The sequence below is a fragment of the Bombina bombina genome, chromosome 3 (assembly GCF_027579735.1).
Source record: "Bombina bombina isolate aBomBom1 chromosome 3, aBomBom1.pri, whole genome shotgun sequence".
NCBI classification, from domain to species: domain Eukaryota; kingdom Metazoa; phylum Chordata; class Amphibia; order Anura; family Bombinatoridae; genus Bombina; species Bombina bombina.
This window is the reverse complement of record NC_069501.1, coordinates 902,628,513-902,644,987: the sequence shown is the minus strand read 5'-3', so window position 1 is coordinate 902,644,987 and position 16,475 is coordinate 902,628,513. Positions and strand designations below refer to the sequence as shown.

General features: G+C 40.8%; 1 protein-coding gene across 1 annotated transcript in view; it reads left to right on the top strand.

Moving 5' to 3' along the window:
* PIBF1 (progesterone immunomodulatory binding factor 1) overlaps positions 1-16,475 on the top strand; it is a 608,261-nt gene that overhangs the window by 104,238 nt on the left and 487,548 nt on the right. Inside the window, exon 7 of the mRNA XM_053707928.1 lies at positions 3,588-3,696. Coding sequence (XP_053563903.1) covers positions 3,588-3,696 — 109 coding nt within the window. The remainder of the gene's footprint in view (positions 1-3,587; positions 3,697-16,475) is intronic.

Below are 16,475 nucleotides of genomic sequence, written 5' to 3'. Positions count from 1 at the left end.
CACTGGTGGAAAGGGCCACGCCCTCCAACAAGATAGGCCTTTCAAAGCCAAGAATAAGTCTAATTTTCATTCCTTTCGTAATTTCAGGAACGAACCGGCCTCTAATTCTGCATCCTCTAAGCAAGAGGGTAATGCTTCACAGACCAAACCAGCCTGGAAACCGATGCAAGGCTGGAACAAGGGTAAGCAGGCCAAGAAACCTGCTACTGCTAACAAAACAGCATGAAGGAGTAGCCCCCGATCCGGGACCGGATCTAGTGGGGGGCAGACTCTCTCTCTTTGCTCAGGCTTGGGCAAGAGATGTTCAGGATCCCTGGACGCTAGAAATAGTTTCTCAGGGTTATCTTCTGGAATTCAAGGAACTACCCCCAAGGGGAAGGTTTCACATATCTCACTTATCCTCAAACCAAATAAAGAGACAGGCATTCTTACATTGTGTAGAAGACCTGTTAAAGATGGGAGTGATACACCCAGTTCCAATGGCGGAACAAGGAATGGGATTTTACTCAAATCTGTTCGTAGTTCCCAAAAAAGAGGGAACCTTCAGACCAATTCTGGATTTAAAAATCCTAAACAAATTTCTCAGAGTACCATCGTTCAAAATGGAAACCATTCGAACGATTCTACCTACAATCCAGGAAGGTCAATTTATGACTACCGTGGATCTAAAGGATGCGTACCTACATATTCCTATCCACAAAGAACATCATCAGTTCCTAAGGTTCGCCTTTCTGGACAAACATTACCAGTTTGTGGCCCTCCCATTCGGGTTAGCCACTGCTCCAAGGATTTTCACAAAGGTACTCGGGTCCCTTCTAGCGGTTCTAAGACCGAGGGGCATTGCAGTAGTACCATACTTGGACGACATTCTAATACAAGCGTCGTCCCTTTCAAAGGCTCATACAGACATCGTTCTGGCCTTTCTCAGATCTCACGGATGGAAGGTGAACATAGAAAAAAGTTCTCTGTCTCCGTCGACAAGAGTTCCCTTCTTGGGAACAATAATAGATTCTTTAGAAATTAGGATTTTTCTGACAGATGTCAGAAAGTCAAAACTTCTAAGTTCTTGTCAAGTTCTTCATTCAGTTCCACGTCCTTCCATAGCTCAGTGCATGGAAGTAGTAGGGTTGATGGTTGCAGCAATGGACATAGTTCCTTTTGCGCGAATTCATCTAAGACCATTACAACTGTGTATGCTGAAACAGTGGAATGGGGACTATACAGACTTGTCTCCAGTGATTCAAGTAGATCAGAAGACCAGAGATTCACTCCGTTGGTGGCTAACCCTGGACCACCTATCCCAGGGAATGAGCTTCCGCAGACCAGAGTGGGTCATCGTCACGACCGACGCCAGTCTAGTGGGCTGGGGCGCGGTCTGGGAATCCCTGAAAGCTCAGGGACTATGGTCTCGGGAAGAGTCTCTTCTCCCGATAAACATTCTGGAACTAAGAGCGATATTCAATGCTCTCAGGGCTTGGCCTCAGCTAGCAAAGGCCAGATTCATAAGATTCCAATCAGACAACATGACGACTGTTGCTTATATCAATCATCAGGGGGGAACAAGGAGTTCCCTGGAGATGAAAGAAGTGACCAAAATAATACAATGGGCGTAGGATCACTCCTGTCACCTATCTGCGATCCACATCCCAGGAGTGGAAAACTGGGAGGCGGATTATCTGAGTCGTCAGACTTTCCATCCGGGGGAGTGGGAACTCCACCCGGAGATATTTGCCCAGTTGACCCAATTATGGGGCATTCCAGACATGGATCTGATGGCGTCTCGTCAGAACTTCAAGGTTCCTTGCTACGGGTCCAGATCCAGGGATCCCAAGGCGACTCTAGTGGATGCACTAGTAGCGCCTTGGACCTTCAACCTAGCTTATGTGTTTCCACCGTTTCCTCTCATTCCCAGGCTGGTAGCCAGGATCAAGCAGGAGAGGGCCTCGGTGATCTTGATAGCTCCTGCGTGGCCACGCAGGACTTGGTATGCAGACCTGGTGAATATGTCATCGGCTCCACCATGGAAGCTACCTTTGAGACAGGACCTTCTTGTACAGGGTCCATTCGAACATCCAAATCTGGTCTCCCTCCAGCTGACGGCTTGGAGATTGAACGCTTGATTCTATCAAAGCGTGGATTTTCAGATTCTGTGATAGATACTCTGGTTCAAGCCAGAAAACCGGTAACTAGAAAAATTTACCATAAAATATAGAAAAGATATATCTGCTGGTGTGAATCCAAGGGATTCCCATGGAATAAGATAAAGATTCCTAAGATCCTTTCCTTTCTACAAGAAGGTTTGGATAAAGGATTATCTGCGAGTTCTCTAAAGGGACAGATTTCTGCCTTATCTGTCTTACTACACAAACGACTGGCAGCTGTGCCAGATGTTCAAGCATTTGTTCAGGCTCTGGTTAGGATCAAGCCTGTTTACAGACCTTTGACTCCTCCCTGGAGTTTAAATCTAGTTCCTTCAGTTCTTCAAGGGGTTCCGTTTGAACCTTTACATTCCATAGATATTAAGTTGTTATCTTGGAAAGTTTTATTTTTGGTTGCTATTTCTTCTGCTAGAAGAGTTTCTGAGTTATCTGCTCTGCAGTGTACTCCGCCCTATCTGGTGTTCCATTCAGATAAGGTTGTTTTGCGTACTAAGCCTGGTTTTCTTCCAAAGGTTGTTTCCAACAAAAATATTAACCAGGAGATAGTTGTACCTTCTTTGTGTCCGAATCCAGTTTCAAAGAAGGAACGTTTGCTACACAATTTAGATGTAGTCCGTGCTCTAAAATTCTACTTAGAAGCTACAAAGGAGTTCAGACAAACATCTTCTCTGTTTGTCGTCTATTCTGGTAAAAGGAGAGGTCAAAAAGCAACTTCTACCTCTCTTTCCTTTTGGCTTAAAAGCATCATCAGATTGGCTTATGAGACTGCCGGACGGCAGCCTCCTGAAAGAATCACAGCTCACTCCACTAGGGCTGTGGCTTCCACATGGGCCTTCAAGAACGAGGCTTCTGTTGATCAGATATGTAAGGCAGCGACTTGGTCTTCACTGCACACTTTTGCCAAATTTTACAAATTTGATACTTTTGCTTCTTCGGAGGCTATTTTTGGGAGAAAGGTTTTGCAAGCCGTGGTGCCTTCCGTTTAGGTAACCTGATTTGCTCCCTCCCTTCATCCGTGTCCTAAAGCTTTGGTATTGGTTCCCACAAGTAAGGATGACGCTGTGGACCGGACACACCAATGTTGGAGAAAACAGAATTTATGCTTACCTGATAAATTACTTTCTCCAACGGTGTGTCCGGTCCACGGCCCGCCCTGGTTTTTTAATCAGGTTTGATGAATTATTTTCTCTAACTACAGTCACCACGGCACCCTAGGGTTTCTCCTATTTTTTCCTCCTGTCCGTCGGTCGAATGACTGGGGTGGGCGGAGCCTAGGAGGGACTATATGGCCAGCTTTGCTGGGACTCTTTGCCATTTCCTGTTGGGGAAGAGATATTTCCCACAAGTAAGGATGACGGCGTGGACCGGACACACCGTTGGAGAAAGTAATTTATCAGGTAAGCATAAATTCTGTTTTTTTTATTTTAGTGAAAGAGATTTGCTTGAGCGCGAGCTGTCAGAAATGAGGAAGAATTTTGAAATATTGGATGTTTCACACAAGGCCCAAACTAAAGATCGTAACGATTTAGCACAAGAGGTGAGTTTATAAAACATTTTACAAATAATACACATATACCTGTCTGATTAGCTCTTGTAGAATAAATAAATACTGTGTATAGTTGTAAGGTGAACAAAAGATTCAATATATATTTCTACTCTAAATATTTGATGCTAGCGGAAGAAAATCGTCCTCATCTTACCACCGGGAATAGGTTAGTTTAGAAAATATTTGCAAAATAAATGATATGCCAACAATAAGAAATAATCCTTCCTTGTGTGGTTAGTGGTAATTTAAAGGCAGGCTACATTCCCAGAAAAACTGAAAGCAGTGTGTACAATAATACTGATTCATGTTTAAATTATTAAAATGGAGTAGGCATCAATCAAATAAATAATCTGATTTTTTTTTCTTGTGATACTTTATTTGTTGGTATAAAAAAAAGCTAAAATAGATTAGCTAACACATTACTTTTTTATTAGATAATACTTTACCTATAATGTACTATGGTTGTATTGTTTTGTATTAGAACCTTGCTTTACTTATATGATATAGGAAATGAACATTTTTTATTTACTCCATTAGCTTAAGTATATGATACATCAGTGCAAAAGTATTCTTCTATAAAACATATTTTTTATTGTTGGCTAAAAAACGCTGTGGTCTTCATTCAGATAAGTATAGAGTTTAACCATTTCAAGATCCAGTGTTTTTTAAGCTAAATAGAAATACCTAGCCATTACTACATTTGTTTGGAGCTCTCTGCCCCTTCAGGCCTATAGTTTCAGAGGCATTTCTAGAGAAAGATGGAGTCATCAGCAGAGCGGAAAGTTAAAAGAAAAGTTTTGAAAGTGTTGTAAAAAATAGTAAATGAGAAATGAAATCAGCAGTGAGTGAAGATCAAGCAAATTGCTATAATGGTTAGAAATTGTGATTTATCGGCAATCCCCTGGTCTAGAGTGTAAGGCTCCTTATTTGATCCACAGCCCTTCCCAAGTGAAATGTGGATTTATCTGCCAATCCCCTGGGTTGTAGCTGCTGTGCGTTGTGAGTTCCTTGGCACTGTGTTTGCACTACCTTGTATAGGTCCATCTGCTGGAAACACTCATCTGCGCTGACCATGAAGAACTGTGCACCTTCACAGCCCACCGGCTAATAGCATGAACATGTTACTGTCACTTTAAATTTATTGCTATCAGCTTTAGCAAACACTACAGACTACAGACTGCAGGACGTTTTTTGTTTCTGGTTGACTCTTTCTGATGTTTCTTCAGCTCTGGGACATCAGGGGTTAAGTTTTTGGCTCCATTTTAGCACAAACCTTCTTGATTCTCCTCCTCTTCTTCTCCCTACAGTGTGTTGGCCATTTTCTCTAAGCAAGGAGAGAACTCTCAAGACCTGTTCCTGTTCTTCTATCTGTCTCAGATATTTAGCATCTATCCATACTGTTTTCTCTATAATTCTCTTTGGAGTAAACGGATGTACAGTTCTGGAGACCATATCTTTAGAAATATATAAATAAACTAGAAGCTGTCCAAAAGAGGGCTACTAAAATGGTACATGGTCTAAAATATAAAACGTACAAAGAAAGACTGCATGACCTAAATATCTATAGTTAGAGGATAGAAGGGAAAGAGGTGACATGATAAAAACCTTCAAATGAAGGGACTTAAAGGGATTGTAAAAACTCCTTATATATTTATCGTAATCAAAAGTTGTAAAGCTGATAAAACGTTTGCAACCTTTGAAATATAATAGTTCCCATCGTATTGTTTTGAATTCTGAGTTAAAATGTTCATCCAAACCGTTAAAAATGTCCCCCAAACTCAGCCCCTAAGGAAATATTTCAATACCTTAATTCCATATGTCCCTCTAACAAGCGACTCGCAAATCAGTTTACCTTTCTGTGCACGGACAGTTACGCTTGCGTGATCATATCGGATCACACGTGATGCGCCAAATTTGCACATGCGCGCCGTCTAAGCGGAATGAAAAATCCAGAACCATTAGATAAAAACCTTTCTGTGTTTTTTTTTTTTTTTTTTTTTTTTTACGGACATTGAAGAAAAGTAAACAGGGTATCAAAGTACCGTATATTTTATAGCATTCTAAAATTAGTGAAGATAAATTTTAGAATGAGAATTATGTTGATTTTAAAGTGAAGTCCAATTATGGTAAGGGGCTTTTAATATATGAAGAATATATATGTAAACACACTGGAGGCGCAACTGGTGGAGAAGGAAGTTGAACACTTCAGACAGTCTGCTACTGAATGTGTTTCCTCTGCTCATCAGGTAATGAAGATTGGGAAATTAATTGTGGTGCGCATGTGCATCGACATGCGAGTAGCGTTCATATGTCATCTTCACTGCGTGATGACACAGTTGAAAGCCTTGTGAATGAGCAGAGGTATTGAAAAATATTTTGATTGATGATGAAGAAGGTAAAGGGAGGAGGAGTTAGGGGGCCATTTTGGAAACCTATATTTAGATGATTACATTACCGATATTTATGTCTGATGACCTGCTTCACTATTGGGAGTATGTGAATAATGGTTGATTGGTTATTTATTTTTTAAATAAATAGAGTTCTTAGTGGTGTTTACTGTCCCTTTAATAAAGTAGAAGCTGAAAGCATTTTCCACAAAAAAACAAGTGCCAAAACAAGGGGTCACAATCTAAAGTTAGAGGGTAGCAGATTCAGGAGAAATGTGAGGAAGTTTATTTTACTGAAAGGGCCTTTTTGGTTCTTATCTACTTTCAAATTCTATGTTTCTATGTAATGATTTTGTGGTGTGCCCCCTGCTCAGCTGTGTACCTCTTGTGCTGAGTCTATATCAAATTCAAGACAGGGTGAAGCTGTGCTGCCCTTAAAGCAGAGTGTTCAAAGGATTGCAGCCCATCAAGGCCCCCAGAGGGTGCTACAGAACTACACCATAAAGTAAAAGAATGTAATGATGACTATCATTCCTCCATCAGTTAAATGCAGGTGCATGCAAGAGGAAGAAGACATCTAATCATCTTAATCATAAACCTATATCATTAAGGCATTCTCATCCAAAATGCGTAAGATCTGTGCTGACTGCCTTGAGAGTTGTATTTTTATTACTGTTGGATCAGTGCCTATTTGCCTATTAAAAGTGCTTTCTTTTGAAGCTTGATGTTTTTTTGTTTATCTAGATAATGGAGTATACCACCCCTTCTAAGGCTTCTTTAAAAGATCTTGATATGTTTTTTAAGCATTCACTGAAACAGCCCATCTCCTTTCCTTATGGAAGATTTGGTCTGTAAGGAATAGTAAAAATTGAACACTCCCTTCATTGCATTGGCTATATTCAGAACCATGTTTTCTTTTACCTATTGCTATCCTATAGATCTGTGTTATCATACCAAAGGTGAATGAAGTCATGTCCATGTTGGTGAGGTGTACCACTATTCCCCTTGAAGGTATTACCTCTTCCAAAGACCCCATGAATAGGAAGTTTTAAGGCTTTTGTAGGTGATTTTTAACTAATGGGCTACTTGTTTTGCCCATCTGTCAGTATAGCTTAAAGGGACAGTCAGCACCAGAATTATTGTTGTTTTTAAAGATAATCCCTTAATTACCCATTTCTTAGTTTTGCATAACCAACACAGTTATAATAATACACATTTTACCTCTGTGATTACCTTGTATCTAAGCCTCTGCAGACAGCCCCCTTATTTCACTTTTTGTGACAGACTTGCATTTTAGCCAATCAGTGCTCACTCCTCTGTAAATTCATGTGCATGAGCTCAATGTTATCTATATGAAACACATGAACTAATGCCCTCTAGTGGTGACAACTGTCAAATGCAGAGGTGGCCTTCAAGGTTTAAGAAATTAGCATATGAACCTTCTAGGTTTAGCTTTTGACTAAGAATACCAAGAGAACAAAGCAAAATTGATGATAAAAGTAAATTGGAAAGTTAATTACATGCCCTATTTGAATCATGAAAGATTTTTTGGGACTTGACTTCCCTCTAAGTGGCGGCTGCTTTGTCAGTTGGGTGTAACATCCTACATGACGAGAATACCAGAGAGTCTTCTCTAGAGGACTAATCAGGACTGCAAATAGCTTTGTTGTGACTCAGCCATTAAATTAGTTTGCCTCAATGCTAAGTGTACTGCTACGGTATTGTTAGCTAGACATGCCCTATGTTTTAAGTCCTGGTCTGCTGACATGGTGTCTAAGAGCATACTGTACATCTATCTTTACCTGGGAAAGGAGCCTTCCTATCAGATGATAATAAAATACAAGGGAAAGGCTAAGATATCTGGCTGCTCTTGCTCCTTTTGTCAGACCCAAAAGAAAAATTTTGCTTCTAGTGCAGCATGTTAAAATGTGCATGGTTTCCCAGCACTTCCTAGGACAAGCCTAAACAGTCCAAAAGTCTTCCCCTGCTTTAAAGTCAGCATCAATGTGCGTTCCCCACTACAGACTTAGAACAGATAAGCCCAAAATCTGACCTTTCAGAGGACTGTTTCATAGGAAGATTGCTAAGGCTCCTGATGTACAGACTTTTGATCAGGCTCTAATTTGTTTAAGGATGGTTATTCATATGGTAACTTCTCATTGGAGTCTCAACTTGGTACATGAGGGTACTTAAGTCCTATTCTTTGGAGTCTTAGCATATTATAGACCTGCAGTTACTCTCCTAAAAAGTTTTGTTTTTGTCAGCCATCTTATTGACTAGATGTGTTTCGAAGCTTTTTACTCTCTTGCAAACCTCCTTTGCTCATCTTTTGTTAAGATAAGGCAGTTTTGTACTAGTTCCTCCCAGTTTATGATGGTCTCATGGACTTCACTGCTTGTTATATAGGAGCCCACATGTGATGATCTCATGGATTCTCACCATCCATTGAAGGAAAATAAAATGTATGCTTACCTGACTAATTAATTTCCTTCATTATGGTTAGAGTCCACAAGTTCCTCCCTTTGCTTTAATACATCTGGAGGCAGGACTTGTTGCACTTCTTTGGTCTTTCTTGTCCTTTCCTGTCTCTTCTTGTATCTATCTCTCTCTGCTTTGCCATGTGGACAAACTGAGTGTTAATGTTGTGGGAGGAGATAGTAGGGAAGCTCAAAAGCTCTGATGTGTGAGTTTGGTTTGCGTCCTGGTGGCCAAGGAATGAATTGCCCAAAAGTGATGATCTTGTGGACTCTCACCATCCTGAGGAAATTATCAGATAAGCATACATTTTGCTTTTATGTCCTTTTTACATAAAGGTATGTTTATTTTAAATATTATTATGATGATGACTACTATTATTTTAAAGTCTTTCAAGATATTGTCCCAAAACAATTCAGAAGGCTTTCAAAGCTTTTCTGGTCATTTTGGTAAGCTATGTGAGCCTAATTGTATTTGAGCTCAGGACAAATACCCTACCTTTCCACATGAAGTCTCTTTACTTAAGTTATGGCTTAAACTTGAAGCTTTAGTGGATCATTTCTGCAAGGCAATCACTTGGTAATCCTTGTGTGTATGTTCTGATTTGTTTTTATATTCTCAAGCAACTTTTGGACGAAAAGTCATTTAGACTACCCTTCATATGACCTAAAAAATGTAACTAATAATTTAATCACAATCAAAATAATTACATATAAAGGTCTGTCATAAAACAACATAAACATGTATTTGGTTTCTTCTCCAGAGTTGTATAGTTAAGGGTGATACTCTATTCTATGTCTAAATAGATCCTGTTGGATATGAACTAACACCTGTAGCCAGGGCCGGCTCAAGATATTCTGTTGATGCTGTATGAGACTAAAAATAATATCATGCCCCCCAATTCTTTATATACTACAGTCTAATCCCAACTGTTGTCAGTAGTCTCAGTGGTTTAAGTTCATCAGATTGAAATTTCACAAAAGAGCTTGCTAATGCCCAGCTTATTGACCCAGTAGGAGAGCAATAAAAAAAGACAATATTAGCCAGAATATGATCTCCCCATGTGCCATTTTAGAAACAGATTTGCAGATAAGGCCTATTGGTTCTGACCATAGTTCTTTTTGAAGAGTAAGCTTTAATTAATCATCAGACTAGCATTATGTATATCCCAAGCATGTTTGAATGCCATTACAGTAGATGAGGTTGTCGACCCATTTAACCCAAGCAAGCAGATCTCTAGATTCTGTTTTTAGACTGAAATGTATCTAAGCCATTTTTAAGTTTATCTAATGTATTGTCATTCACTACCTCCTTGGGCAGAGAGTTCCACAATTTGAGTGCTTCTTACAGTGAAAACAAAAGTGAAAAAATGTTTACATTGTTGGAGATTAATTCAGACCCAATTTAGCTAACCTCTCTTCATTCCCAGTATTAGGTCTGTGGCGCTTTTTAAAAAAATAATTCTGCAATGTCTTTTTTTTTTTTGTTAAATTAAATTGATCCCCAGAACTGCACTCTTAACAGGGATTTATATAGTGACAAAATTATGCTTTCCTCCCTTGCATCTACCCCTCTTTTAATACCTGCTAGTTTCTTATTAACCTTAGAAAACGCTGTCTTGCATTGTGCATTAATTCTTAGCTTGCTATCTATAGGTACCCCTAAATCCTCTTCCTTCTCTGTTTTGCTAAGTCTAGTCCCATTTAAATAATAGGTAGCCTGCATATTTTTACTTCCAAAATGTAGAACCTTACATTTACCAATATTAATAATAATAATAATATACACCTAGCGCCTGCTGGGGAATGACCCTTTAGCTTTGGATAGTTGACACCTAGCTGCCTGATGGAGGCTGGATCTAATTAACCGGAGCGTCAATAATTAAAATGTCAATACATTACATCAAGGGTACAAATTTAATGGTACAAATTCATTAAACAAACATTCAAATCATGGATCCTTGTGTTAATTATACATTAAATGAGTAAATAATACAGTTGAATATGATTAAAATTGATTAAAACACAGTAAAATGCAAAGAGTCAATGTGTCAGAATAAGATGCTTGAGAGTTTGGTTTTAGTTCAAATTGTACAAATTTGTAAAGGTGAACTATGCAATGGTAAAAATTATAAAAAAACAAAAAAACTGTGCAGTGGGTTGCGATAGATTCCAAACACTTAGTATAGATATAAAAGTAGGAGATAATACTCTCCCTAGTGGTATAGTAGTGAGGTGCAAGCGTGCACCTAAGAGGGATTAATGCCCAAATGAACAGGAAAGGATTTCTTTACCTATGTGTTTAACATAAAAAAATATGGTGAAAAAGTCAGAAAAAAATGTGATTAAAAATGTGAAAAAAGGTGGCAAATATATTCATATATCCAATAGATCCTAGTGATGAAAAAACTTGATGATGAAAATAACTCAGTGAAAAATAGATGCTATACAAATCGAAAAATAGGGTGTAGTGGTTTGCATAGACGTCTGTGTAATAAAGTAAAAAACAGAATGGTTGAGGCCAGTTGACCAGCTGCAATGTTATTTGATCCTGTAATGAGTATATCTCTTTTAAGATTTTGGGAAAGTAGGTGAAAATATTCAGTTCCAATGTGTATAAGTGTCAACGTCCAAATGCTGTATATAAGTAAATGGTGTGCAATCTTCTTGGTGATTTTAATTGGTCCCTGAGCAATCCTTCCGTAAAAGAAAAGTGCAATAGTGTAGATTGTTTTCAATAAGATATAAAAATGAAATTAGGCTTACCAGTCAACGCGTTTCAGTCTGGTATAAAAGACCATCACACAAACCTAAAACCAGTCTTGATAAAGGTCTTTGAGAGACCGAAACGCGTCGACTGCTAAGACTAATTTCAAAGATTGCACACCATTTACTTATATACAGCATTTGGACGCTGACACTTATACACATTGGAGATGAATATTTTCACCTACTTTCCCAAAATCTTTAAAGATATATGCTCATTACAGGATCAAATAACATTGCAGCTGGTCAACTGACCTCAACCATTCTGTTTTTTACTTTATTACACAGACTTCTATGCAAACCACTACATTCTATTTCTCCAACATAGGTGTGTCCGGTCCACGGCGTCATCCTTACTTGTGGGATATTCTCTTCCCCAACAGGAAATGGCAAAGAGCCCAGCAAAGCTGGTCACATGATCCCTCCTAGGCTCCGCCTACCCCAGTCATTCTCTTTGCCGTTGTACAGGCAACATCTCCACGGAGATGGCTTAGAGTTTTTTAGTGTTTAACTGTAGTTTTTATTATTCAATCAAGAGTTTGTTATTTTAAAATAGTGCTGGTATGTACTATTTACTCAGAAACAGAAAAGAGATGAAGATTTCTGTTTGTATGAGGAAAATGATTTTAGCAACCGTCACTAAAATCCATGGCTGTTCCACACAGGACTGTTGAGAGCAATTAACTTCAGTTGGGGGAACAGTGAGCAGTCTCTTGCTGCTTGAGGTATGACACATTCTAACAAGACGATGTAATGCTGGAAGCTGTCATTTTCCCTATGGGATCCGGTAAGCCATGTTTATTAAGATCGTAAATAAGGGCTTCACAAGGGCTTATTAAGACTGTAGACTTTTTCTGGGCTAAATCGATTCATTATTAACACATATTTAGCCTTGAGGAATCATTTTATCTGGGTATTTTGATATAATAATATCGGCAGGCACTGTTTTAGACACCTTATTCTTTAGGGGCTTTCCCAAATCATAGGCAGAGTCTCATTTTCGCGCCGGTGTTGCGCACTTGTTTTTGAGAGGCATGACATGCAGTCGCATGTGAGAGGAGCTCTGATACTTAGAAAAGACTTTCTGAAGGCGTCATTTGGTATCGTATTCCCCTTTGGGCTTGGTTGGGTCTCAGCAAAGCAGATACCAGGGACTGTAAAGGGGTTAAAGTTAAAAACGGCTCCGGTTCCGTTATTTTAAGGGTTAAAGCTTCCAAATTTGGTGTGCAATACTTTTAAGGCTTTAAGACACTGTGGTGAAATTTGGTGAATTTTGAACAATTCCTTCATGTTTTTTCGCAATTGCAGTAATAAAGTGTGTTCAGTTTAAAATTTAAAGTGACAGTAACGCTTTTATTTTAAAACGTTTTTTGTACTTTGTTATCAAGTTTATGCCTGTTTAACATGTCTGAACTACCAGATAGACTGTGTTCTGAATGTGGGGAAGCCAGAATTCCTATTCATTTAAATAAATGTGATTTATGTGACAATGACAATGATGCCCAAGATGATTCCTCAAGTGAGGGGAGTAAGCATGGTACTGCATCATTCCCTCCTTCGTCTACACGAGTCTTGCCCACTCAGGAGGCCCCTAGTACATCTAGCGCGCCAATACTCCTTACTATGCAACAATTAACGGCTGTAATGGATAATTCTGTCAAAAACATTTTAGCCAAAATGAACACTTATCAGCGTAAGCGCGACTGCTCTGTTTTAGATACTGAAGAGCATGACGACGCTGATAATAATGGTTCTGAAGGGCCCCTAACCCAGTCTGTTGGGGCCAGGGAGGTTTTGTCTGAGGGAGAAATTACTGATTCAGGGAACATTTCTCAACAAGCTGAACCTGATGTGATTACGTTTAAATTTAAGTTGGAACATCTCCGCATTCTGCTCAAGGAGGTATTATCCACTCTGGATGATTGTGACAAGTTGGTCATCCCAGAGAAACTATGTAAAATGGACAAGTTCCTAGAGGTCCCGGGGCTCCCAGAAGCTTTTCCTATACCCAAGCGGGTGGCGGACATCGTTAATAAAGAATGGGAAAGGCCCGGTATTCCTTTCGTCCCTCCCCCCATATTTAAAAAATTGTTTCCTATGGTCGACCCCAGAAAGGACTTATGGCAGACAGTCCCCAAGGTCGAGGGAGCGGTTTCCACTTTAAACAAACGCACCACTATACCCATAGAGGATAGTTGTGCTTTCAAAGATCCTATGGATAAAAAATTAGAAGGTTTACTTAAAAAGATGTTTGTTCAACAGGGTTACCTTCTACAACCAATTTCATGCATTGTCCCTGTAGCTACAGCCGCATGTTTCTGGTTCGATGAGCTGATAAAGGCGGTCGATAGTGATTCTCCTCCTTATGAGGAGATTATGGACAGAATCAATGCTCTCAAATTGGCTAATTCTTTCACCCTAGACGCCACTTTGCAATTGGCTAGGTTAGCGGCTAAGAATTCAGGGTTTGCTATTGTGGCGCGCAGAGCGCTTTGGTTGAAATCTTGGTCAGCTGATGCGTCTTCCAAGAACAAGCTACTTAACATTCCTTTCAAGGGGAAAACGCTGTTTGGCCCTGACTTGAAAGAGATTATCTCTGATATCACTGGGGGTAAGGGCCACGCCCTTCCTCAGGATCGGCCTTTCAAGGCAAAAAATAATCCTAATTTTCGTCCCTTTCGTAGAAACGGACCAGCCCAAAGTGCTACGTCCTCTAAGCAAGAGGGTAATACTTCTCAAGCCAAGCCAGCTTGGAGACCAATGCAAGGCTGGAACAAGGGAAAGCAGGCCAAGAAACCTGCCACTGCTACCAAGACAGCATGAAATGTTGGCCCCCGATCCGGGACCGGATCTGGTGGGGGGCAGACTCTCTCTCTTCGCTCAGGCTTGGGCAAGAGATGTTCTGGATCCTTGGGCGCTAGAAATAGTCTCCCAAGGTTATCTTCTGGAGTTCAAGGGGCTTCCCCCAAGGGGGAGGTTCCACAGGTCTCAGTTGTCTTCAGACCACATAAAAAGACAGGCATTCTTACATTGTGTAGAAGACCTGTTAAAAATGGGAGTGATTCATCCTGTTCCATTAAGAGAACAAGGGATGGGGTTCTACTCCAATCTGTTCATAGTTCCCAAAAAAGAGGGAACGTTCAGACCAATCTTAGATCTCAAGATCTTAAACAAGTTTCTCAAGGTTCCATCGTTCAAGATGGAAACCATTCGAACTATTCTTCCTTCCATCCAGGAAGGTCAATTCATGACCACAGTGGATTTAAAGGATGCGTATCTACATATTCCTATCCACAAGGAACATCATCGGTTCCTAAGGTTCGCATTCCTGGACAAGCATTACCAGTTCGTGGCGCTTCCTTTCGGATTAGCCACTGCTCCAAGGATTTTCACAAAGGTACTAGGGTCCCTTCTAGCTGTGCTAAGACCAAGGGGCATTGCTGTAGTACCTTACTTGGACGACATTCTGATTCAAGCGTCGTCCCTTCCTCAAGCAAAGGCTCACACGGACATTGTCCTGGCCTTTCTCAGATCTCACGGATGGAAAGTGAACGTGGAAAAGAGTTCTCTATCTCCGTCAACAAGGGTTCCCTTCTTGGGAACAATAATAGACTCCTTAGAAATGAGGATTTTTCTGACAGAGGCCAGAAAAACAAAACTTCTAGACTCTTGTCGGATACTTCATTCCGTTCCTCTTCCTTCCATAGCGCAGTGCATGGAAGTGATCGGTTTGATGGTAGCGGCAATGGACATAGTTCCTTTTGCGCGCATTCATCTAAGACCATTACAACTGTGCATGCTCAGTCAGTGGAATGGGGACTATACAGACTTGTCTCCGAAGATACAAGTAAATCAGAGGACCAGAGATTCACTCCGTTGGTGGCTGTCCCTGGACAACCTGTCACAAGGGATGACATTCCGCAGACCAGAGTGGGTCATTGTCACGACCGACGCCAGTCTGATGGGCTGGGGCGCGGTCTGGGGATCCCTGAAAGCTCAGGGTCTTTGGTCTCGGGAAGAATCTCTTCTACCGATAAATATTCTGGAACTGAGAGCGATATTCAATGCTCTCAAGGCTTGGCCTCAGCTAGCGAGGGCCAAGTTCATACGGTTTCAATCAGACAACATGACAACTGTTGCGTACATCAACCATCAGGGGGGAACGAGGAGTTCCTTAGCGATGGAAGAAGTGACCAAAATCATTCTATGGGCGGAGTCTCACTCCTGCCACCTGTCTGCTATCCACATCCCAGGAGTGGAAAATTGGGAAGCGGATTTTCTGAGTCGTCAGACTTTGCATCCGGGGGAGTGGGAACTCCATCCGGAAATCTTTGCCCAAGTCACTCAGCTGTGGGGCATTCCAGACATGGATCTGATGGCCTCTCGTCAGAACTTCAAAGTTCCTTGCTACGGGTCCAGATCCAGGGATCCCAAGGCGGCTCTAGTGGATGCACTAGTAGCACCTTGGACCTTCAAACTAGCTTATGTGTTCCCGCCGTTTCCTCTCATCCCCAGGCTGGTAGCCAGGATCAACCAGGAGAGGGCGTCGGTGATCTTGATAGCTCCTGCGTGGCCACGCAGGACTTGGTATGCAGATCTGGTGAATATGTCATCGGCTCCACCTTGGAAGCTACCTTTGAGACGAGACCTTCTTGTTCAGGGTCCGTTCGAACATCCGAATCTGGTTTCACTCCAGCTGACTGCTTGGAGATTGAACGCTTGATCTTATCGAAGCGAGGGTTCTCAGATTCTGTTATCGATACTCTTATTCAGGCCAGAAAGCCTGTAACTAGAAAGATTTACCACAAAATTTGGAAAAGATATATCTGTTGGTGTGAATCTAAAGGATTCCCTTGGGACAAGGTTAAGATTCCTAAGATTCTATCCTTCCTTCAAGAAGGATTGGAAAAAGGATTATCTGCAAGTTCCCTGAAGGGACAGATTTCTGCCGTGTCTGTGTTACTTCACAAAAAGCTGGCAGCTGTGCCAGATGTTCAAGCCTTTGTTCAGGCTCTGGTTAGAATTAAGCCTGTTTACAAACCTTTGACTCCTCCTTGGAGTCTCAACTTAGTTCTTTCAGTTCTTCAAGGGGTTCCGTTTGAACCCTTACATTCCGTTGATATTAAGTTATTATCTTGGAAAG